This window comes from Capsella rubella, unplaced genomic scaffold (genome assembly GCF_000375325.1).
Source record: "Capsella rubella cultivar Monte Gargano unplaced genomic scaffold, Caprub1_0 scaffold_7, whole genome shotgun sequence".
Lineage (NCBI taxonomy): Eukaryota > Viridiplantae > Streptophyta > Magnoliopsida > Brassicales > Brassicaceae > Capsella > Capsella rubella.
Window position 1 is genome coordinate 14,584,042 of NW_006238917.1, and position 24,128 is coordinate 14,608,169.

General features: G+C 35.4%; 6 protein-coding genes and 2 non-coding genes across 10 annotated transcripts; 3 read left to right on the top strand and 5 right to left on the bottom strand.

Moving 5' to 3' along the window:
* Nucleotides 1-121: 121 nt before the first annotated feature.
* On the bottom strand, nt 122-3,317 carry LOC17878969 (probable helicase MAGATAMA 3). Its single transcript, XM_023779828.1, is given in 5 exon segments — nt 122-813; nt 891-1,221; nt 1,223-1,872; nt 1,950-2,067; nt 2,809-3,317. Coding segments are annotated over 3 exon segments (966 nt in total). The 5' UTR covers nt 1,376-1,872; nt 1,950-2,067; nt 2,809-3,317; the 3' UTR covers nt 122-331.
* Nucleotides 3,318-3,459: 142 nt separating this feature from the next.
* Nucleotides 3,460-4,345, bottom strand: LOC17877687 (SWR1 complex subunit 6). Its single transcript, XM_006284570.2, has 4 exons — nt 4,199-4,345; nt 4,009-4,114; nt 3,818-3,924; nt 3,460-3,727 (listed from the first exon to the last, which is right to left on the bottom strand). Exons 1-4 carry the CDS (start codon nt 4,301-4,303, stop codon nt 3,524-3,526), a joined length of 522 nt encoding a protein of 173 aa, XP_006284632.1. The 5' UTR covers nt 4,304-4,345; the 3' UTR covers nt 3,460-3,523.
* Nucleotides 4,346-4,657: 312 nt separating this feature from the next.
* Nucleotides 4,658-7,322, bottom strand: LOC17879782 (cation/H(+) antiporter 24). Its single transcript, XM_006282746.1, has 2 exons — nt 7,026-7,322; nt 4,658-6,937 (listed from the first exon to the last, which is right to left on the bottom strand). The coding sequence occupies exons 1-2, from the start codon at nt 7,320-7,322 to the stop codon at nt 4,658-4,660; spliced, it is 2,577 nt and encodes an 858-aa protein (XP_006282808.1).
* A 2,110-nt stretch (nt 7,323-9,432) lies between these two features.
* LOC17877395 (ATP-dependent helicase NAM7) lies at nt 9,433-12,532 on the top strand. Of its 3 annotated transcripts, XM_023779663.1 has the most exons (7): nt 10,026-10,136; nt 10,235-10,780; nt 10,814-10,855; nt 10,886-10,954; nt 11,021-11,557; nt 11,647-11,971; nt 12,051-12,532. In XM_023779663.1, exons 1-7 carry the CDS (start codon nt 10,041-10,043, stop codon nt 12,530-12,532), a joined length of 2,097 nt encoding a protein of 698 aa, XP_023635431.1. In that variant the 5' UTR covers nt 10,026-10,040. The 3 variants fall into 3 exon arrangements, with proteins under 3 accessions (XP_023635429.1, XP_023635431.1, XP_023635430.1); XM_023779661.1 differs by lacking the exons at nt 10,814-10,855; nt 10,886-10,954 and adding an exon at nt 9,433-9,522 and having other exon boundaries at nt 9,618-10,167; nt 10,287-10,802; nt 10,995-11,557; XM_023779662.1 differs by lacking the exons at nt 10,814-10,855; nt 10,886-10,954 and having other exon boundaries at nt 10,041-10,136; nt 10,235-10,803; nt 10,996-11,557.
* A 761-nt stretch (nt 12,533-13,293) lies between these two features.
* On the top strand, nt 13,294-16,506 carry LOC17880587 (uncharacterized ATP-dependent helicase C29A10.10c). Its single transcript, XM_023779277.1, has 4 exons — nt 13,294-13,510; nt 13,601-14,131; nt 14,246-15,851; nt 15,930-16,506. The coding sequence occupies exons 1-4, from the start codon at nt 13,394-13,396 to the stop codon at nt 16,364-16,366; spliced, it is 2,691 nt and encodes an 896-aa protein (XP_023635045.1). The 5' UTR covers nt 13,294-13,393; the 3' UTR covers nt 16,367-16,506.
* A 2,299-nt stretch (nt 16,507-18,805) lies between these two features.
* Nucleotides 18,806-20,488, top strand: LOC17879061 (microsomal glutathione S-transferase 3). Its single transcript, XM_023778946.1, is given in 5 exon segments — nt 18,806-18,963; nt 18,966-18,984; nt 19,127-19,202; nt 19,297-19,469; nt 20,207-20,488. Coding segments are annotated over 5 exon segments (441 nt in total). The 5' UTR covers nt 18,806-18,872; the 3' UTR covers nt 20,289-20,488.
* A 232-nt stretch (nt 20,489-20,720) lies between these two features.
* LOC111829811 lies at nt 20,721-20,820 on the bottom strand. Its single transcript, XR_002833167.1, has one exon. It is a non-coding gene; the product is annotated as a small nucleolar RNA Z103 (small nucleolar RNA).
* Nucleotides 20,821-20,876: 56 nt separating this feature from the next.
* On the bottom strand, nt 20,877-20,980 carry LOC111829810. The gene has a single exon (XR_002833166.1). It is a non-coding gene; the product is annotated as a small nucleolar RNA Z103 (small nucleolar RNA).
* Nucleotides 20,981-24,128: the final 3,148 nt, after the last annotated feature.

The following is a 24,128-nucleotide window of genomic DNA, read 5'->3' on the forward strand; positions in this document are numbered from 1 at the left end:
TCAAGTCAGTGTTATCCAAAAGGTTCGAGTCAAGAACAACCATTAATAACAAATGCTACCAAGCTTCTATAAATGCGACACATTCATTCTTGATGCAATAAGATGTCTGAAAAAACTTCAGTTCAACAAAAAAGGCAAAAACTGCATTGAAGCTTTCTCAAACATAATGGAAGCCAAAAACTAGATCTAGTAATATTACACATTGATATCTTCAAACGTAAAATTTCAGAAAAAGGCAAGCTGAAAGATCTCCTAAACAAACCACATTTCTTATACTGAATGCAAACAGAGGATTTTGATTGAAAAATGACATAGGTGAAGGACCAAGAACTCATCTTCTCCCTTGCTTTTTGGTCCAGAGAGTACTTAAACGTGTGCAAACATCAGACTTGTCAACCTTAAGCAAAGCATCATTCATGGCAACTCTCAGTCTCTTATCATCTTTAGCATCATAGAAGCATTTGCGTCTCTTAGAGTCCCTTATGAGTTTTGCCCAAATCGAACCACTCTGAGACAGTGTCCTCTCATTTCCAATCACCCATAAACAGTGTCTTGCTCGAGTTAGTGCCACGTTGGCTCTTTGACGGTTAGTGAGAAACCCGACCTTCCCATTACCGTTACTTCTAACAGTGGAGATGATGATAACATCTTCTTCACCACCTTGAAACCCATCTACAGACCGAACATTCAAAGTGAAAAGATCATCTGAAAAGGAACTGTACTTATACCTGATTCTCTCTTGGATTGCTCTGACTTGTCCTTTATAAGGTGTAATCACTCCAACAGTCATCTTTATCTTTCTTTCACTTGAAGCTGTTTCAGAATTAAGCAAAACTAGTTTAATAGAATATGAGATTAATAAATACTTTAAAGCAATACAGATTATATACCTTTGAAAAGATTGGATATAATTTCAGAAACCACAGCAACTTCAATCATGTTTTTGAGACTGTGTCCATCACCAAACTCTTCCTTTCCACGTCCAACATTGATAAAAGAGAATGAACCAAACATTTCTCCTTCAAGAAACCTCTTTTGATAATTGCTTTCTTGAACATTCGCAGCATCTTTGATTCTCCCACCATAAAACTCCTTATTTGGGAAACAACTAATCGAAGGATGCATTCGGTATTGAACATTAAGCAAAAGTTTACTATGACCAAGTACAACCAATCTCTCGAACAAGCTTCTTCCAAATTTTGCCTTTTTGCATTCATCGTTGATGAACCAGTGCAGGTAACTGAAACTCATCTCCTAGTAGAACAGCATGACGCAGTCCCTGAAGTTGCAATGCAGCCACTGATTCACATTCCTTAAGCTGAGCCGCTTCGTCAACCACAAGAAATTCTACATTTCCTGTCCTTTCTCCATTCATTTCTGCAGTACCTGAAGCTGTACAGAAGATTATACATGCGTTTTGTAGACAAAAGTTCCTAATATCTTCTTCATTTTTAAACAAGCCTGGAACCTAAAAGCCTTCTGAAACCAACCTTATAGCTTTAATGCAATCAACACTGATGATTCAACAGAAATTTTAGGATGGTTGTCAACAGAAACATATGCAAGAAGCAACGGGTCCAAGTCACGGGAACTTCTTGGGGTTGTCTTTGTCAGAGCTATAAGATCTCCACAATGTGGTGGGTACTTTGCATCATTCTCTCCATCCATTAATCTTAAAGTGTGTAGATAACTGTTTCAACTTCCACTTGACTCCCATTTACTTTCCTCCAAGAAACTCATTTGAAAGAGAGGAGCTTTAGACAAAGATTTGACGCTTGAGCACAAAGGGGTTCGCGTCTCCTCAAGTAGGTGAGGAATAAAACACTTAAAGTATTCATTAGCGGAACTAAACCTGTCTGGTATTGTCTTTATCTGTGACAGAACCATTGATTACAATAAGAACCAAAAGATGTGATCCAAAGAAGAAAGGGTTACAAGAAATGAATAACCTTATCCTTGTAGAGATCTTTGTTGAGAATATCTTTGATAGACCAAGAAAATATCCTATCAAGTAAACTTGTTTTCTCCTTTCTTTCCATGATCTTTCACGTTTACTACCTTTCTTTCCTGCAATATTACATGACAGAAAAAACAAGCCAAGAGATAGGTACAAAGAGTGAAAAGCCGAGTGATGTTAATAGCTTTTTATTAGATGTGATTTTGTCTTACAAGGTGGTAGAGTAATAGGTAGGAAGTGAAGCTGCTAGAAGAGTGATGTAGAGAGAATCAACAAAAGTAAAGAGAGACCACAACGAAAAGAGTGGAGAATCATTATGCTAGTTTGCCCTGTCTATATAAGGAAGAAGAAGTCGAAAGGTCTTAGCTAAAATTTAAAGAGTTTTTTTTTTTTTCCTTGTGTTACAAAGTTACATAAAATGGCACATTTTCTATAAAAAATTTGAAAATATCACTTCGTAATATGGGGCATAAACACTAAAGTACTTTTACTATAGATACAAATGTATTTTTTTCTTTACCCTTTCTGTATAATTTTACGTCTTACAACTTTTTATTAAAACTCTTTGTTAATAAATTTATGATGGTTTTTCAAAAAATCGTTTGAGGAACTTTTGGAATATCAAATTTCACTAAGAATGGAATCACACACTATGTGCTCAGCCTTAACAATCTCCTTATCCCTTCTATATTGGGAAATACGGACAGGCTTTACCTTCTAATGGTAATGAGCTGCATAATATTGATAATCCTAGTTCATCCATGTCCTGCTCTTGCTGTACATTCACAAGGGATACTACCACATACTGACAGAATGATGCATAATTCAACTAACATGGTTGAAACTTTTACCTTTTCTGAGGCATTGATAAGTTGTTGCTCAAGATCATACATCTTCTCCTTCTTCTCCAAAAGTAAGTTGTCTGCTTCAAGCTCATTGAATCCCTACCTCCTCTGGCAGGTCGAACCACCTCATGCACTAGACCAGCGCAGGCTCTGCTATCACCAAACAATCGCGCTATCCAACATCTTAGAGCCACATAACTGCTCATTGGTAGGGGAAAATTCCCCTTGCACCTGAAGAATCACTTTCAACTCATCACTGTTCCTGATAACAGGGTTGCTCATAGCCTGCGCAAGTATTTCTCTAGTGCAACTCTTCTCTGCTCCACAAACACTTGTTTCTGTCAACTCCGAAGAAAGATGAAGACGCAACAGGAGGACCAGGACAGGTTCTAGAGAGTTTTATCGCATCCAGCAAAGAATCGGAGGTTAGAAATTGCATCTTTGATGCATATGCACTAATTGTGGACCATAGCAGATACAGCACGTAAAGCAGTCATGGCACAACAAAGAGTCCTCTCTGAGTTTCTCCAGATCTGTAAATTTAAGAATAGCTAGCTGGAAACACTCAAGCAATAATTGTCCCATGTTTGATCTTTAATCATATTAACACTCAATCAATAGTTTCTCTTGGCTCTTTCCATTTTGAGACAGAACAAGGATATGAATTCATCGATGTTCCAAATCCATTCCGAAAATATATTACATTGACGTTTAATCTTTCCTATGCAACAAATTTTTGACAACGAGTATCCTTGTGAATGTTCTGGCAACGAATGGAACAAAACCTCATACCACATAAGCAACAATTGTAGCCTGCAATATAACCACAAACCGAGCAGAAATGGCGACGAGAAGAACAACTCGGAGGTCCAACGGCTGCTTTCAAATAAGTCGGCACATGCGCTGGTAAGGACTCCAAATTTGCCTAAAACATATGATTCTTAGAAACCAAACTCTAATGACTAACCTCAGCCACAAAACTAACACAGCAACAAACTTAATCACTCAGTTATACCTCCTGCAATAGCTCAAGGAAGGATTTAGGAGCTCTACGAGCTTCTAAAGCTTTAGCTTGTCGAGTTTTACGCTTTGATCCTTTGTGTTGCTTCTTCTGTAAGTAACCTACCAACCCAAAAACACAGATTTAAACTACTAACTACAGATTCACACAGAGAGATAACTTCAAATGTGAAAAGATGTATTCACCAATATCATCGTCTTCATCAAGAGAAGCTTCTTCATCATCGTTCAAATCTACCACTTCAATAGCACCATTGTCGTTCTCTAAAGCCTCAAGCCGAGCTATAGCAGCCTAGACTTAAACCATTTTTGAAAAACAATTCAATTTTTTTTCCCAATACAAAAAAAATGATTCTGAAAAATCAAAAAATTTCACCTGAGTTCGATTGTCATTGCTTGTAAGAGCCGCCGCCATCTTCGTAGCAACCTTACGAGTCCGACTCGATACTCGACGATTCACCGGCGTCATCTCTTCCTCCATCTCGGAAATTTACTCAGTTCACCGGCGGCGATGGTTGTGCAGCGGCGGTAGAATTGTATTACGCGGTGACTCTCTTTTTAGGTTATATTTTCTTAGACATTGTCATATCAGCCCATTGGGCCTTTTGTTTTAACTAATTACCAAAGCCCAAAGTAAATATGAAACGTGATAATCAAGTAATTAAGCCTGCTTCTATATTGAATTTTTTTTATTGGAATTACAAACTAAAAAAAACAAAACAATCTCTCAATAGTACAAGATTATACAACTCAACACAGATTTAATGTAATTTAAAGAAACCTAATCAATTAGTTTTGGATTCACAGAGAACCCTAAAAAAAAATTAATAACCTATCAATGTGAGTGATGAGACCAAGGAGAAATTAATCTCTTGTAATCAAACTTGCCATTCAAGAAACCATCACCACCCTTTTGGTTCCTCACTTGTTGTTGCACCACCAACACTGATCCTTCTGAGGCAAAGACGCTTCCAGCCACAGTATCACCAATGACTCCAAGCTGATGGTCTTCACTCCACGTGGACAAACCTTCTAGAATCTTTGGGTTGATCCCTTCTCTTCTCCCAGTGATCCATAGATCATAGTCGTTAACGTTCATTGCTTGGATCGCAGCTAATGTCTCAGCACCGTTCTTGACTACTACTTCTTTGTAGCTGACCTTGTCATTGCTTTCGTTCTTGACCCAAAACCATGTCACTACACCATCGTCTAGCTTCTTCTCTCTCTCGTCTTCTCCTTCGTGGTTGTACGACAAGAATCGGATCACTGTTAAGTTTACGTCAGGGTTTGTAGTCATTCTATCTGCTAAATGCAGAGCTTCTCTGTTATCAGCTCCTCCTAAAAACAGAACAACGAAACGGTATGTTTCTTGCCTTACACGGCTTGAGTTTGTTGAGTGTTGTAAGTCCATTGATAACCTAACCACTGCGTTATTGAGCCGTCCCTTGTCGTAGTAGATACATACGGAGCATGGTGTGTGTGCTAATACGTCTGCGTTCACGGTTAGCATACCGGAGTCACGTAGCTCGGTAGGTGCTGCGTCTTCAAGACGCTCTTTCTGATAAGGTAAGAGGATGAAAGCTGTTTTCTTGGCTAAGGCTAGCTCGCAAATGTCTTGGTACATGAGACGCTTTGGTGAATGAGCGGTGTAGGCACGTAGCGTCACGCACTCTTCTCTTTTCTCTTGGTATAACCTAAAGGCGCTTTGTACTTGGTCTACTCGTCCACTTTGCGTACGCTCAGGCTCTTCCTCTCCCTCCTCGTATTCGTCATCCTCCTCCTTTCCTTCCTCGTGGTCAATAAACAATGGTGTGGCTCTCCCGGTTAGTTCCACCAGCTGGACTGCGAATATAGACAAGGGACTAAATCTTGTGGGATAAGCAAAGTCGAGGAAGGTGATTAACCCGGACAAGGATTCATTGTTGGAGACTGCAAGAACCAGTCTCATCTCGGTGTTCTGAGGAGTATGTTGGATGGTACGGTGTTTGCTGCTTCTGTAAGGACGATTCGGATCGTAGAGAAAGCTAATGAGTGGCGTCATTACAGCCGTAACCACAACCGCTTGCAAAACCATGACTGTGAAGCCGGGAAATCCAACAATACGTTTATCGATCCAATGCAAGTAGACCAATATATCCATTTGGCCTCTCAAGTTCATCATCAACCCAAGTGTGATACTTTCCCTAGCGGGGACTTTAAAGAAGAGAGCCGTGGAAGCTGTGGAGAGAAACTTGCTGATGAAGGCAACAATGGTCATATAGAAGAGAGGAGAGAGATGGCTATCCCATAACTCTTCGTTAATGAAGTGTACATTAGTGCCTTGTCCCACCAAAGCAAAGGAGAAAGGCATCAAAAACTCATAGATGAAGGTCTCACTCCGAACAGCCAACGTCGAACCCAAAGGTGGACCATGAGGGACAAGTAACCCTAGCCATATTGGTCCAACGGCTATAGAAAGACCAAACATGTCAGTGAGGAAACAAGAAGCAAGAACACCCATGAGAATCATAACAATGTAGTTTTGGTTCACGAGTTTCCCTTCAGGCGTATGGGAGACAATCCAATCAAATGCTCGTCTAACAACAAGAAGCATAAAAGAGGCAAATATGACAACCGATATTAGAAACCATACGACGGAATATGCTCCTCCTACATCCAAATGCGTCATGGCTTCGAAAATAACAATCACGTAAACCCCTGCCATGTCTCCAAGGAGAGCTACCGACATGGCAAACTTGCCAACTTCGGAGTTGAGAAGGTTCATATCTCTCAAAACGGTGTAAATGACAGGGAAAGATGTGAAAGCTAAGGCGAAAACAATCCCTCCAATGGACGAAGGCTTCTGCAAGCTTTCATCCATTTGGTCCTTCATAGCGATCCCCATGGCTGACACACAGATAATCGGCACGACAATGCCCATAGCCGCAATGTACTTGTGTTTTCTTGGTGCCCTCCTAATGGCTGTGATGTCCGTCTTGGCTGCCGTGAGGAAGAGGAAGTAAAAGAATCCCATTAGTCCTATGTTTGCGCATATGTAATTCGCGATCGGTGGGAATAGATAGTAATTGAAATTTCTGCTTCCTCCAAGTAAGGATGGTCCTATCATCATTCCACCCTTCAAAACACAAAAAAAAAAAAAATTCAAATATTAGATTATATTAACTATAAAGAAAATGCAAATATAAGATCGGTGGTGAACGAACAATGATCTCGCTGACTATACGTGGTTGGCGAAAAGGCCGAAGAAGGAAGCTAACGAGTTTGATGCAGGAAATAATGATGATTGCTTCGATCAAAAAGGTCGAAAACCCGTAGTTCATCCCATTTTCGCCTTTGAACATTCCAAACGGCTGCTTAGTATGAAGTTTCCGGCATACTACCGGAAGTTTTGGGGAGAAAATACGGCTGCTGACCTCTGCAGGGGTGGTTGAGTTGCCCGGCCAAAACCCAAAATGGGTAGGCAGGACACTCTGGTCATTGATGGGGAAATGCCTAACCATACAAACTAATCTTTCATAATCAAGATTTGAGCGTAAAGCAAACGATAATGATCATCGATAGAGACAAGAAAAGAGATCCATGACTGATGTAAAAAAATTTCAATAGATGTGGACGTGCGTCATTTAGGGAACAATTTTAGTTCTTGCTTTACTCTTCATTTTTTTTCATCATTATTTAGTTTTTTTTATAATCAAAATGAAATAAAATACATATGTTTTGCGGTATCTATATCACAATCTATATTATTCACTCGGTAGAATGCCTATTTTTAGTATAATCATAGTAGCCAACGAAAGTGAACCACTTGGATTGTTTTCTTTTTACATATTTTAAGAACCATTTATTTATTTTTTGATAAGAATGTAAATATCTTTTCAAGATATGAATGATTAGGTTTTTCATGGAAAAAATTCTTTAAAATATGGTCTCATGCGAAAAAAAGAATGTAAAAACATGGAAGCATATACATTGGAAAAATTATTCAGTGGTAATTGGTAAAGCTTTTGGTTAGACTCTTAAGATGAACTCGATAAAAAAATATGCATATATTCATGCTCGTTAGGGATAGTGCCATGATTAAACCAATATTGTACCTTTGTATACTATATCATTCCCTACATTTAAACTCACGCATTTTGACAACTCTAACTCTATATACTCTATGAGCTTGATCAGACACAACCAAACTAACTTGAAAGAACATAACATGAATACATGATTATGAAATAAATCAGCTTTCATTTGCTTACCATTTGACAAACAAAGATACACCATCAGAGTCCAAAAACCATAGCAATCCAACAGGTGTTGATCAGCCATCATCTTCAAGGCCATAACCATCAACAAGTGGTAGTTGCATAAGTCTTTTTTTTTTCTTATATGTAAAACTCACAATATAAGTTCCATTTCTTTTCACCCTAGCTCTTACCATGATTATGAAATAAATCAGATTCCATCTGTTTAATCTGACAAACAAAGATACATTAGAGTTCCAAAATTCGTTCCATATAATGCAAATGGAATCAATATGGGTGTTCATCTGATGGGAAAATATTTATAAAGAAAAGCGAAATCTTAAATTAAACCGGTCTAACGTTTTACTGTTTTAGAAAACCTTATGCATAAAAAAAAAGAAAAATATGTATTCTATAAATAATATATACATATAGATTTTCTTTATACAATAACTTCATTGACATTTTGCTAAAAAAAATCCCACCAGCACAGTTGAAAAATGACCTAAATAATATTATTATTATAAAATAAAGATTTATAATAAACCAAATTATGTAATAAGCCTACAAATATTACAAAAAAAAAAAAAGCAAAAAAATGATTCATGACTTCACATTGTTTGTATTATGGGCCGACATGAACGTAGCCACATATCTTTATGATAATTTGAAAACCCAAGCTAATAAGGAAAGCATAAATAAACACGATTACGATTTACCTAAATCACAATTGCTATAACTAATACTTCTAAGTTCTAATTTATTTAATTTAAAGTTCCTCTAAACTTAATCCTTTGGTTTAATAATCTCAAAAGCAAAGTAAAAACACTCAACCCTTAATTAAAATTTGGTTTGACGACTAAGTAGTTAACTTGTGTCCACTACCATCAATGGCATGGGGAAGAAGAAAGGTCGGGGATTTTAGAACAAAGCATTACCTAACTAATCTCTCGTAAAATAAAATGAAACAAAAGTAATGATTAGTAGTTTAAGTATACAAGTAATAATAATAACTCTGTCAGGACTTTACGAAGTCGAAGTGTCATCTTCGGTTGTTAACCATTACATATTTTAAATTGAATAATAATGATAAAGAAAACAAAAATTTCTTGGAAAATGTTGAAGTTTTCGAAAGTGTACGTTGGACCTTTCATCTTCGTCTTCGTCTTCCTTTATAAGTAGACCAAACTAATAGCGAGAGTTCACTCAGATTTGTCTTCTTTGTATTCTCTCTTTGAAAAAATTTACTCTCTCATTCTATTCTTCTTGCCTTGTAACACAAGTTACGTATAAAGGTTATTTCCAACGTAACTCTTGTTAGTTTCTAGCTGTTGCTTTGATGGACTATCTTCTTGAAAGACGAAGGGACAGGGTCATGGATCAGAACGAGAAAACAAGCCTGGTCGATAAAGTATTCTCTTGGTCTATCAAAAACATTCTCAACAGAGATCTCCATAAGAACAAGGTTTATGTTTTGTTTATCTCTTTTAACCATTTTCGTCGTTACATTTCTATGTTTTATATATTCCTTACCACTGGTATGTTTTGTGACAGATGAAGACAATACCAGACAAGTTTAGATCTACTGATGAGTACCTTCAGTGTTTTGTTCCTCATCTACTTGAGGAAACACGTACGGAGTTGTTCTCGAGTTTCAAGTCTGTATCCAAATCTCCTGTCTTTGGAATTAGTTCAGTGGAGTTTAAGGCTTCAAGTGGAAGCTCTGGCTCATCGAACCATTTGTTGTATGGTATAAAAATAAACAATGCATTGAGTTTTGGTGCAAAGTATCAGCCTAAAGGTGGAGATCTTATTGCTCTGACAAGGGAAAGGCCAAGACGGATCGATGACTTGAATCCTTTGCTTCTCGCCTACGTATCCTCTGATAGTGATCTTACTATATATGTTCATCCGTCTAGATCCATATCAGATCTTGAAATAAACCAGACCAATGAAGCTTCACTTCAGTTTGGTGTTTTTCTCATGAATATGACAACAAACACTCGGATTTGGAACGCTTTGCATAACGAAGCTGCCAATTCAGCTCTAGTCAAGAGTGTGCTTCAAGAAACTACTCTGGTAGGTGTTATCATGATTACGTTCTCTCTTTGTAGCTTAATCACATATCTTTATTTTATTCTGCTATTAATTGATTTAAGGTCTTGCTTGTGTTATAGGCAACTGAACATTGTGATCGTTGTGTTAATGGTCCTGATGGTTCTGACCGTGTTTTGGACATAATCCGTTCTGCAAAGTTGAACACTTCCCAAGAAGCTGCAATCTTGAGCTGCCTTGAGACAAGGAACAGCCACCACGAGGACAGTGTGAAGCTGATTTGGGGACCTCCTGGCACTGGCAAAACAAAGACGGTTGCAACACTTCTCTTTTGCCTTCTTAAGCTTAAGTGCAAAACAGTTGTTTGTGCTCCAACAAACACAGCTATTGTGGAAGTTGCATTGAGGCTCTTGTCCTTATTTAAGGAAACTTGTGAACCACAACACTCTACTTATGGGCTGGGGAATATAGTGTTATCCGGGAACCGCGACAGAATGGGGATTAAAGAAGATGGTGTTCTTCTTGATGTGTTTCTTGATGAGCGCGTTGGTAAACTTGCTAATCTTTTTTCTCCATATTCTGGATGGAAGCAGAGATTAGATTCACTGATAAAGTTTCTTGAGAACACTGAGGCCAAGTACGAGAAGTATGTCCATTTACTTGAAGAAGTTGAAAGAATGAAAGAAGAAGAAATGAAGAAGAAGAAGGAAGCAGCTGACAAGAAGAAGCAAGAAACGAAGGAAGTAGCTGAACAGAAGCCAAAAGCCGTAAAGATTCTTACATTTGGGGAGTTTGTAAAGAAGACTTTCGAGAGAGTTAGTGAAGAATTGGAGAAAGATATGGTTGATTTGTACAAGAAGAAGCAAGAAACGAAGGAAGTATCTGAACAGAAGCCAAAAGCCGTAAAGATTCTTACATTTGGGGAGTTTGTAAAGAAGACTTTCGATAGCCTTAGTGAAGAATTGGAGAAAGATATGGTTGATTTGTACACGCATCTTCCCAAGTCATTCATTTCATTAAAGCAAGTGAAGAGTATGGTTGCAGCTCGTCAAGCTTTTCAGAGAGTTAGATATTTCTTGGAAGAGAATTATAACAGAGAAGATTTCAAGAAGGGAAGTTTCAAATTTGAGTGCTTCAACAGAGTCATTAGTTCTGATTGTCTCCAGGCTCTACGTTTACTTCCCGGACGTTTTGAGGTTTCAGACATGTTGGAAAACAAAGATACTAAGAACTTTTGTTTACAGAATGCTGACATAATCTTCTGCACAGCCTCAGCTGCTGCAGATATGAATCCGATAAGGACAGGACCGATAGACCTTCTTGTGGTCGATGAGGCGGCTCAGCTTAAAGAATGTGAATCAGTTGCTGCTTTGCAACTCTATGGTCTTCGTCATGCTGTTTTAATAGGAGATGAGCTTCAGTTGCCTGCAATGGTTCATAACGAGGTATTTTTCTCTCTCATCTTATATGAAACTATCATTCCTTTTTCGAGTAGTATAAAATATGGTTTTCTAATTTTAGAATTATGTGGTAGATATGTGAAAAGGCCAAATTTGGAAGAAGCTTATTTGAGAGATTGGTTATTCTTGGTCATAGCAAGCACTTGCTTAATGTCCAATACCGAATGCATCCTTCGATTAGTCGTTTTCCCAATCGGGAGTTCTATGATGGACGAATCACTGATGCTGCGAATGTTCAAGAAACCATTTATCAAAAGAGGTTCCTTCAAGGAAACATGTTTGGTTCATTCTCTTTTATCAATGTTGGACGTGGAAACGAAGAGTTTGGTGATGGACATAGTCCCAAGAACATGGTTGAAGTTGCTGTCATTTCTGAAATCATATCTAATCTTTTCAAAGGTATAAATATTTGTTATCGATATTTTTATGTTTTTTCATTTTTAATTTTTGTTAATTCTTCTTAACATTTTGGGAATAGTTTCAAGTGAAAAGAGAATGAAGATAAGTGTTGGAGTGGTTTCACCTTACAAAGGACAAGTTAGAGCAATCCAAGAGAAAACCAAAAGCAAGTACGGTTCCTTGTCAGGTGATCTTTTCACTTTGAATGTTCGGTCGGTAGATGGGTTTCAAGGTGGTGAAGAAGACATTATCATCATCTCTACTGTCAGAAGTAACGGTAATGGTAAAGTGGGATTTCTCAACAACCGTCAAAGAGCTAATGTGGCACTTACTCGAGCAAGACACTGTTTATGGGTTGTTGGTAACGAGACAACCTTGGCTCTAAGTGGTTCCATTTGGGCTAAACTGATAAGTGAGTCGAGAACACGTAAATGCTTCTTTGATGCTACCGAGGAGAAGAACCTAAGAGATGCAATGAATGATGCTTTGCTTGAGGATGTGTCTTCTAGTTTTGGTTCTCTTTCGATCAGGAATGGTCTTGGGAGAAGAAATGCTTGGTAGATGTGTTGTTTTCTTATCTTAATTATCTTCTTCATGTTTTTTATTTTCCTATTAAAAACTCTGTATGGGATTTATGATGCTCTTTGATATTTATGGCTTTTAATAACATTTTTTTTGCCTGATTCTCGTATCAAGATATAGCTTATTGTTTTCCAATGAGCTTATTTCAAACCACCTTTAGAAACTAGTTATTCTGACCCTTACTAGTTCTTAAAATTTTAACATCTTACAACTTTAGTTAACTGTTTCATTGTGTCACATCTTTCTTACACTATATGGTTTTTGTTTATTTACTCGAAACTGATAAAACCAAGTGCTAATAGCTCAATTGGTAAAGATTTCTAGCAAATATGCTTAGGATAAAGATTAAAACTAGAATAATGTTACATGTTCTTTATATATAGACAATTCTTCATTATCCATAGGATTTGGGAAATCAACATAACAAATTGAATTAATCTCTCTCGAAAAGGAAAAAGAAGAAAATTTTTAAATTAAATTGCTCTATACTATTTCACTCTACGAATGCAAAGTGTCATATTTGGTTCATAATGAATAAATTAAAAAAGAAAATTGAATTGCATGCATTATTTAATAAACAATTTCTTGGAAACATATTGAAACTTGAGTTCATTTCCAAAGTCTTTTTGGACTTTTCGCCTTCTTCTTCCTTATAGGTAAAACCAAATTGATAGTGACTTACACATACATCGATTCTTCTTCACAACTCAAGTATTTTCGCCTCTCCATTGATACTTCTGTTCAAATCCTCTTTAAAAAATATTTCTTGTCTTCCAAGACAAGCTAAGTCTTTTGGTGATTTTCAAAACCTATCTTAGTTTTGTATCCCCCGTTGATCTGATGGATTACAAAGAAATACGAAGGATCTTGGCAAAAGAAGAACAAACAAGTCTGTTCGCTAGTGTATGTTCTTGGTCTATCAAAGATATCCTCAACGAAGATCTCTACAAGGATAAGGTTTTTGATAGTTTTAAAACTTTCCTTTTGATCAGTAGCTTTATCTTCTGTACTTCTTGAATCTTGATGGTGTATTTTTGTGTGTAACAGATGAAGACAATACCAGACAGATTTAGTTCCGTTGATGAATACTTTCAGTGTTTTGTTCCTCACTTACTCGAGGAAACAAGAACCGAGTTGTTCTCGAGCCTCAAATCTTTATCGAAAGCTCCTGTCTTTCAAATAGATTCCGTGGAGACAAGAACAAACGAATTTTTTAGAAGGACATCGATTAAGATGTTCCATGATATAACATTAACGAATTATGATGCAGACGACAAAAGTGAAAAGTACGAGCCAAGGTGTGGAGATGTTATTGCGCTAAGTCCTCTGAGTCTGACAGAGGAAAGGCCAAGAATCGATGACTTGAATCCTTTACTTCTAGGTTACGTATTCTCTGTTTCTGGTGGTTTAGAATTCTCTGTTCACTTCTCTAGACCTATACCTAAGAATGAGAAACATCTGTTTCGCTCTGGCGTTTTTCTTATGACTCTAATAACAAACACTCGGATTTGGAATGCTTTGCACAACGAAGCTGCTGATTCCACTCTAATCCAGAGTATTCTTCAGGAAGATGCATCCGTACGTAACATAACAACATTAATCTATTTTATGCTTCAATGGAGTGATTTGTGGGATTACTTGTCTTGCAAGTTACTGAACATTGCTTTTCTTGTGGGTTTACTTGTCTTTCAGGTTACTGAAGAATGCTTTTCTTGTGGGCATGAAGACGTTGATGGTTCTGATTCCGACAGCGTTTTGGATATAATCCGTTTAGCAAAACTGAACTCTTCACAAGAAGCTGCAATTTTGGGTTGCCTTAAGACAAGGAATTGTAATCACAAGAAGAGTGTAAAGCTGATATGGGGACCTCCTGGTACAGGCAAAACAAAGACGGTAGCGACTCTTCTCTCTGTTCTTCTCAAACTAAAGTGCAAAACAGTTGTGTGTGCTCCTACAAATACAGCTGTTGTAGAAGTTGCATCGAGGCTATTGGCTTTATCTAAGGAAACAATTGTGTGTGCTCCTACAAATCCAGCTATTGCTGAAGTTGTATCAAGGTTCTCGTCCTTGTTCTATGGAACTTCTACATTAGAACGTACCACTTACGGTATGGGGAATATAGTTCTTTCTGGAAACCGCGAAAGAATGGGGATTATGAAGAATAAAGCTCTTCGCAATGTGTTTTTTATTGAGCGCGTCACTGTACTTGGTAAGTTGTTTTCATCATCTTGTGGATGGAAGAAGAGGTTGGAGTCAATCATAGATTTTCTTGAGAATACAGAGGCTAAGTACGAGCAACATGTACATGAGTTAGAAGAGCTTGAAAGGGTGATAGAAGAGGAAAAGAAAAATAAGAAAGAAGAAGATGAAAAGAAGAAGGAAGATGGTGAGAAGGTGACGGAAGAAGTTGAAGAGACGACGATGCAAGAAGTTGTAAACATCCCTACATTTGGAGAGTTTGTGAAGAAGAAGTTTAATGACTTAACTCAAGAATTGGAATTTGATATGGTTAAGTTGTGCACTCATCTGCCTAAGTCTTTCATTTCATCTAAAGATGTGAAGAATATGATAGAAACCCGCCAAGCTCTTCACCGCGTTAGATGTTTCTTGCTAGAGAATTCTTCTAGAGATGATTTCAAGAAAGGTGGTTTCAGATACAATTGCTTCAACAGACTCATCAGTGTTGATGCTCTTGGGGCTCTATGTCTACTTCCTAAGTGTTTTGGGATTCCTAGTCTAGGAGATGATGATATTAGGAAATTTTGTCTAGATAATGCAGACATAATCTTCTGTACAGCCTCATGTGCTGCAAATATGAATCCAACAAGAGTAGGCTCTGTCGATCTTCTTGTGATCGATGAGGCAGCTCAGCTTAAAGAATGTGAATCGATCGCTGCATTGCAACTTCCTGGTCTTCGAAACGCGCTCCTAATAGGAGATGAGTATCAGTTGCCAGCAACGGTTCATAACGATGAATGCGAAAAGGCGAAATTCGGAAGAAGCTTGTTTGAGAGATTGGTTCTCATTGGTCATAACAAACATTTGCTTAACGTTCAATATCGAATGCATCCTTCGATTAGTTCTTTTCCTAACAAGGAGTTTTATGATGGGAGAATCACGGATGCAGCCATTGTTCAAGAAAGGGTTTACGAAAAGCGGTTTCTTCAAGGTAACATGTTTGGTTCATTCTCTTTTATCAATGTTGGACGTGGAAGAGAAGAGTTTTGTGAAGGACATAGTCCCAAGAACATGGTTGAAGTTGCTGTCATTTCTGAAATCATATCCAATCTTTTCAAAGGTATATACAACTTTTTTTATTTGTATAATTTTTCATAACTCTTTTTTTGGTTAATTAAGTTGCTTAATCTTGAGACAGTTTCAAGTGAAAGAAGGCAGAAGATGAGTGTTGGAGTTATTTCACCTTACAAAGGACAAGTGAGAGCAATCCAAGATAGACTTGGTGATAAGTACGGTTCCTTATCAGGTGAGCTTTTCAGTTTGAATGTTCAATCAGTAGATGGGTTTCAAGGAGGTGAAGAAGACGTTATCATCATCTCCACAGTTAGAAGTAACGTTAATGGAAACGTTGGATTTCTCAATAACCGTCAAAGAGCCAATGTGGCACTTACTCGAGCAAAACATTGCTTATGGGTGATTGGTAACGAGACAACTTTGGCTCTAAGTGGTTCTATTTGGTCAGAACTGATAAGTGAGTCGAGGACTCGTGAATGCTTCTATGTTGCAGTTGAAGACAAGAATCTAAGAGATGCCATGAATGATGCTTTGGTTGATGATGTATCGTCGAGTTTTTGATCTTTTTCGATTAGGAATGGTTATGAAAGAAGAAATGGCTGGTAGACTTTTATTTTGTTATCTTTGTGTTTTTTTGTTTGTTTTCTATGATTACTTTGTATGGGATTAAAGATCTTTTATGGTATATTTATTTATGGTTATTGTGAAATTTCACTTTTTATATTCAACTCTTATAAAGTTGCCTGTAAATGATGGAGCATGGATTCATCATACAATGATACGTTCTCTAGTCTAATTTGTAGCATAAAAAGAAAAGTCTATGTTATGCTACAATTGAGTGATGTGTGGGTTTTACTTGTCTTGCACGCTACAGAACAATGCGTTTATTGTTCAAATTTTTTTTTTCTTTTTTTCTTTTGAAATGAAATTATATGAATTTTATTAAATTCGAAATGTGTTAATAAAAATGTAAGAGGGTCTAAATTTTTTTGCAATGTTTTGAAAAATAACTCTTTATAATCTGTAGTTTAAAACTTTATAATTCCTACAAAACCTTATAAAATCTTATAATCATTTAACCACATGCGTTATAAGGCTTATAATGAAAATAAATATATAATTAAGTGATTTCAAAATGGATTTTTAGCCAATTATTCCTAAATTAACTTAAATGACATGCCAATTAGACAAATTAATTAAAAGTACATAAATTATATTTAACTATGAGTTTTGCAAAGCCCCACAAACAATTGTTTGAAGTATAAACATGACATTTGAAGTTTAACTTGGAGAAAAATGTCTTTAGCCAAAACTAATAATCCATAGCACCAAATTTGTGCATTTTATTTTATAAGATTAATCAATTGTTTGTTTCTGCGAATTCTAATTTCTTAGTAACATAGTAAACCAACAAACATTAAAATGGGTGCATATGAAAATCATTTTCCAGTCTTTGTTACATGAACCCAACAATTTTAATACAAAACAGTTAAGTCCTACTAATCCAGCCTCATAAAACTTCACCAAAACTCCTAGACACGAATTTCTTAAGTTGAGCCACACATCAACTCCTAAGTTTTGTGAAAACCTCACGCATCTTTTTCTTCTAAGAATAACAATTCAAACTCCTTTGAGGCATCGATTCTATCGCATGAGTAAATAGCTGAATTGTAACATAGTCTGCCATAAACAAACCAAGCTAACCGGAAACTGTATGATGAAGTAAAGCTGCCCCAAAATGATAAATCTTAATCAAACTTCTTAGGATCCAAACTGTTACAAGAATTACAATGGTGACATAATGCTTCAATAACCCAAACGCAACCTTGTCTTTTTATCCAAGAAATATAAAGTTTCGAGATATTTATAAAGGTTTATAACTAACCAAAATAATTATAAACAAGATGATTTAGTAATTTGATGCTTAGTATTTAAAAAATTCCCGCCTAAGTCCAATTACTGCCCGTGTAATCGCTATGCCCACTTTATCCATTTTGATTAATGACTAATCCCCGCCTACTTTTTTATATCGGTTATTAAGCATTTAGATCGAGAGATTTTGATGTTTTACAAAAAACAGTATTCAAAATTTTAATGAAAATCATAAATTTGGTTCTAAAATTATGTTTTCATTTATTTACAACAACTTTGAAGCCAATATTATAGTTTTATATGTTATATTATGTTTTCTCATTAACAGAAATCAAATAGTACATATAATTAATAACATATATTTATCTTTTTATATTACTTTAAGGGGGAATTTCAAAAATACCCCTTTTCATATACCTATTTTTAAAAATACCCCTTTTTCAAACTTTATAAAAAAACCCACTAAAAATGTTGAAATTTATCCAAATATGTGTGTAAGCTTATAAATATATACACAAATTACCTTTATATGTGTATAAAACTTTATATATCTTTCATAAAATAGCGTAAAAATAAATTATAAAAACCTTATAAAAACCATATAAACCCTTTTAAAAACCTTTTAAAACCTTATAAAACTTATAAAAACGATTTAAAACTATTTAAAACATATTAAAATATTTGTATCGAATCTCCTAGTAGTAGTTATTATATAGAAATACCTTATAAACTATATAAAACTTTATAATTTTTTATATTTGAAAAGGGGTATTTTTGAAAATTGATAGATAAATGGGGTATTTTTAAAAAGGGTACACTAAAAGAGGTATTTCTCAAAAATTCTCTTAATTTAATGAAGTAATCCTAAAACCAGTTCCGGATTAAAATCATCGTTTTATCTTTGATTTTCTTGCTAGGCGTTGGCCTCCGACTAGCGCCTCGATTTTCTAAATATTGAACCGAAGTCAATACCCTCGTCTCTAATACGACACCGTTTGACATGAATAACGTTTAATCCTCAAAACCTCGTCTCTAATACGACACCGTTTGACATGAATACCGTTTAATCCTCAAAACTTCGTCGTTTTGGGCAGTTAAGGATGGTTCTTCTTCTTCTTCTTCTCTAATCAAAGTCATTTCAGATATTTTCAACGAGATCTCTCAGTTTCTTCATCAGAAAGCAAAGGTCGTATCAATGGCGATCACCGAGTTTTTACCTAACGAGTACGGATACGTCGTCATCGTCGTCGTCTTCTACTGTTTCCTCAATCTCTGGATGGGTTTCCAATCGGCGGAGCTCGCAAGAGGTTTCTTATTTTACTTTCACAACCTTCCGTATCGATTAGATCTAAATCGAGCTCTGTTTCGTGAATTTAGTTTTGTTTATGAAAATTGATTCGATTTTGTTGAGTTTGATCATCATCATCATAAGAAGATTTTGAATTGCAGGTACAAAGTTTTTTACCCAACATTATATGCAATTGAATCGGAGAACAAAGGTGCTAAGCTCTTCAATTGTGTTCAGGTTTGTGAATTTTTTTGTTAATCGATCAATTTTACAGTACTTTTTTCTTTAATTGGAAACTAAATTTGAGGTTTTTTTGTTGTTGTTGTTGCAGAGAGGTCATCAGAACTCATTGGAGATGATGCCAATGTACTTCTTACTAATGATACTTGGTGGGATGAAGCATCCTTGTATCTGTGCAGGTCTTGGCTTGCTTTACAATGTTAGCAGATTCTTTTACTTCAAAGGCTATTCTACTGGTGATCCTAAGAATCGTCTTACTATTGGGTTTGTTCTTCGTTTTTCTTTTTATGTTTCTAACAAAGATATTGGAGTTCAAATGAATCAAAGCACTCTAAAAAGTATTAAAAAGATAACAAAACTGTGTTTGACTGCAAAATCTGGCATTTGTAGATATGGTAGGAATGCTAGGCATGTGTTTATATCCTATATTTTGTAGTGATTTGGTTGCAGTTATGATCAATGATGAAGCATGATCACTGACTTGGGTGTCTAACTGGGACTTGGGAGCATGATCAATGTTATTGGAGTTCAGAATCCTTCTATATATGCTAAGCATGTGATGAAGTAACATCAAGATTGGTTCCCACAGAATCTAATAGAGTAGAAACAAAACTGTAGGAAACAAAATTGCAAAAAACTAGTATGTATAGATGTGGGAATCCTTAGGTATATGTCTCTATCATTGTGTTAGAAAAGACTTGCTTGCAATTATGATCATCACTGACTTGGTGTCTCTTGGTACTTTACTAAAATTTTGGTTTTGGCATGGCTCAGTTCTTTACTTAACTTTTACGTCTTTGTACATCATCATCATGCAAACATTGAATCTGAAACTCTTTCAAGTTCTCGAAAGTTACTTAGAGCTTGTGGAATAGCTTAAACCTCCATTTAGGGATAGATAGAATTGTAGAAGCTTATGGAATTAAAATAACAGGGGAAAGTTTTTTGGAGTGTAGTAGTTAGCCTGTTTGATAAAACTCTCGCTACCTCTGTTTGTGCAGGAAATATGGCTTCTTAGCTATGCTAGGTCTGACTGTTTGCACAATCTCATTTGCGATTACCTTGCTTCGTGGCTCAGCTTAGCCATCTTTGTGAGTTTTTAACTTCTTTACCAATACATCTACGGTGCTGTTTAGTTTGAAGCTCCAAAACAATTTGATTTCCTTGGTATAGTCCCCTTGTTCAAAAACATGTTGACTTCAAATATGTAAAACAAACTGTAAACAGGTTATACAACTTTTCAAGTTGGTGAGTTATATATCAGTTGGCATATCAGTAATTTATGAATTGTGTTACATTAACTCATCCAACAGTTCTAGTAGTTATCTTGACTTTGTATCAACAAGAGTGTCTCTTTCTCATCAAACAAACTCTCTTTTTGAGAATCTTATTGTTCAATCATGGGTATACTTAGTGATGCAGCAATAGACTAACACAGTGACGACAACTAATCATAGGTTTTGTCAGAATCAACTTTGGTAATATTCCAAAACAAAGAATTTGAAAAGCAAAGAGATGGATCAGAAAAAAGGCTTTGGATATACTCTTAAAAAGAGAAATCAATCGCTCAGTTTGTTCAGTTTCGATCATCTGGGGAAATAATCCTCACTTCCATCTAATCTTTATCATGTGAAAAGACACAAAAAAAAAACACTATGAAATTGTTTTTAAAGGGATCAGAAAAAATAGGCTTGGAAACTCTCTGAAAGAGAGAAACATAAAATCGCTCAGTATAATCAATTTCGATCATCTGGGGAAATTATCATCACCTCCCCATAACGTTTCTTTCAAACAAATCTTATAAAACCAATACCAAAAGTTACAAAACCAAAAAAAAAAAAAAAAAAATAGATCCTAGAATGAAGAGAAGAAGCCTTTAAAAGAATTGTGTTAGAGACATTGTAACGATTAGGTATTTATATAAGAACATTGGTGGCTCTGACCAAAAAACAGAAACCGACACTCCCCAATAATTAAACTAGGGTTTATCAACTGGGCTTTTCTTTCGGTCGGTTTTATTTTTGGCCCAATAAGAAAAGAATTGAGTATGGGCCTTAATTAACAAGGTGCTTTTCAGTTTTTAAGACAAGGTGGTACCGTACCTAGGCTTGGGCGGAGCCGGATATTCGGATCCGTACCAAATTTGGTAGTTCCGTAGTTATATTATCCGGCTCTGGATTAATTATTCCGGATATCTGGGTTTCGGATATTCGCATAAAAAAGCCGGATAGCCGCGGATATCCGGATCCAAGTGTTTTTAATTTTCTTTTTTAAATTATCATAATTTTTTTTTTAAAATAAAATAGAAATATATTAATTTAATTAAAATATATATATATATATCTTAATATATAAAATTAGAAAACTATATTATATAATATAAATAACAATATATATTAATAAAAATATTATTAAAATTTTAAAAATGTCGGATCCGGATATCTGGTCTAAAATTTTCCACTATCCATATCTGTATCCGTATCTGGCCGGATCTGTTATTTCACTATCCGGATCCGGTTCTATCCTATTCGGATATCCAGTTTTTTGGAGCAGATTGCAACAGATCCCAGATCAAAACGTAGATTTCGGATAATTGATCTCAGGGCTAACCGCACCGGCACGTATCATAGAGGCATAGAGAAAGAATATTCCTCGTATTTTTACTGATCAATGATTTATGTGACAGAAGTGCTATATATAAAAAGATATATATGATAAAAGTATTTGGGACTTTGGGTGAAGTGAAACAACATCTAATAGAGAGAATAGATCCTTTATATCATACAAATTACAAAATATACACGTTTAAAGTTTTCAATGCAAGTGTTGTTAACTACAATGAGTGTTTTGATGACTTTGTTGTAACACTCATTTTTGGAGTTTCTTAATTAGAGTTTCTCAACTAGTTTAGAGAGTTGTTCATATTTCTTTGTTGGTTTGAACTCAAGTGTGTGTTTTAAGTGATTTCAACTAGGTCCGACCCGGAGCTAAAGCCTAGTAAACTAGGGTTTTAGGCATCACAATGAATAAGTATTTTAAAGGGCAGCAAATTACTAAAATTCTTCATAGTTCAACTGTTAAAATCCTGTAATTTGATATGCCAGTCTCCTGTTTGATTTCCCATTTGATAACTTAAACCACCTCCAGTGGGAGTATATTGAGAGTTTGCTCTATCAAATTAAATTAATAAAAAAAGGAAAAATTGAAAAGAGAGAAAGAGAAATGTGCTAATCAAGGTGTTATAGGAATCGATTCTAAAACAATATAGACACATGTCACATTTATACAAATTCAAGTAATAAAAGAAAATAGAAAATATACTTTATAAATAAAATAGTTTTTTTTTCTTTTTAGCACCTCTCATTGATTACTTAAACTCGAAGTGGTCTTATACATACTTTTAATATTTTTTGTTTTCTCTAAAAATCCATCCATAGATTTCGAAAGGAAAAAAAAAGAACTCGAAACAAAAAATTTGTTTGTGAATGGATTTTTTTTCTTTCGAAATCTATGGATGGATTTTTGCGTGACCACGGTAACCTAGTCTATTTTGCTCGTGTCAAGAAAAACTAAGGCCACAAGGTTTGATCCTCAAGATGAAGTCCATGACACAATGCTCTAAAGTCATGCTCTAGTTATAACTTATAATACTTGTATTGAATACTATGAAGCTATATGTTCACTTAAATTCTCGATCAAACTCCTTATAGAAGGATCTTACAATATTCTTAAAGATCTTACATAACTACGACATGTACATGTATACTTTTTAGCTTCAAACACAAATATTATTGTTGTTTTGGGGATTGCAATTAAAAAAAAAACTGAAAATAAAACACAAAACATATAATGGTTTTGTCTTTACGAAAGGAAACGAATTTGTTGTAAGGGCCACTTTTAGATCCTTTACTTCATCTTCTTCTCTGCTTTTGGAATTTCTTGTTGCTCTTCCTCGGCCTCAACTAAATTTAGAACAAAACATGTTTTTTTTTTAAATGTAAAAAGACCTTTTGTATATTATACATGTATTATTTCTTTTTAATCTCTTGGTATTACTAAATTTTGACTTCCCTGTGACCGGGTATCATAGTTTGAGTATACAAATAATGTTTGGCAAGTGTAATAGACCGCTTCTTTTTGTATATTTTCAAATGATCATAAATGTAATGTTATGTAAGTTAGAGTATTTCTATTGATAAAAAAAAAAACAAAAAAGATGAAAATAATTAGAAAAGTCAAAGACTTAATTTCTTTTATAAGTTAATTCTATATAGAATTAAATTATATTAAAATAATGATAAAATATTAGTAATTATTCAAGTAGGTTTCTTACCGATAGAGATGTTACCGATATAAAATGCACTTATATTCATATTTCGTATAGTATTTTAGAAAACATTTTTTTTTTGTTTACCAAGAGTTCGGGGTCCGGGGAAGACCGGGTGAAACCCCTGGTCAAATAGAAATATCTAGCGTTTTCGTATTTAAGGAAAAACGATCTTTGACCTATACCAACAGGGAAACTCCTCACTCAAGTGGAAATTACCAGACCAAAACCACTTGGTTGTATTTTTTTTAGAAAACTTATTTTCAGTTCATATATACGATTAACGATATTTTTTACCATTCATAATATTCATGGTTTTCACGTTGTTGGCCAAAACTTATAGTGAGACTCGACACCTTAATGGGAGCAACCATCATTTCACAACAGCTTGGTTAAACATGTTTTAAAACATAAATTTGACTATGCATATGCAGCTTTCTTATTTTTATAAAATCACATGACCTTGATAAAACGAAAGGTATAATAAATGACCCACAAACAATAACATATCCACAAAGATATGTCGTATCTTCATACCTTAGTTCTCCTATAAAAGTAGATAGACAAAGCTGCAAATACGAAACCAAGCAACAACA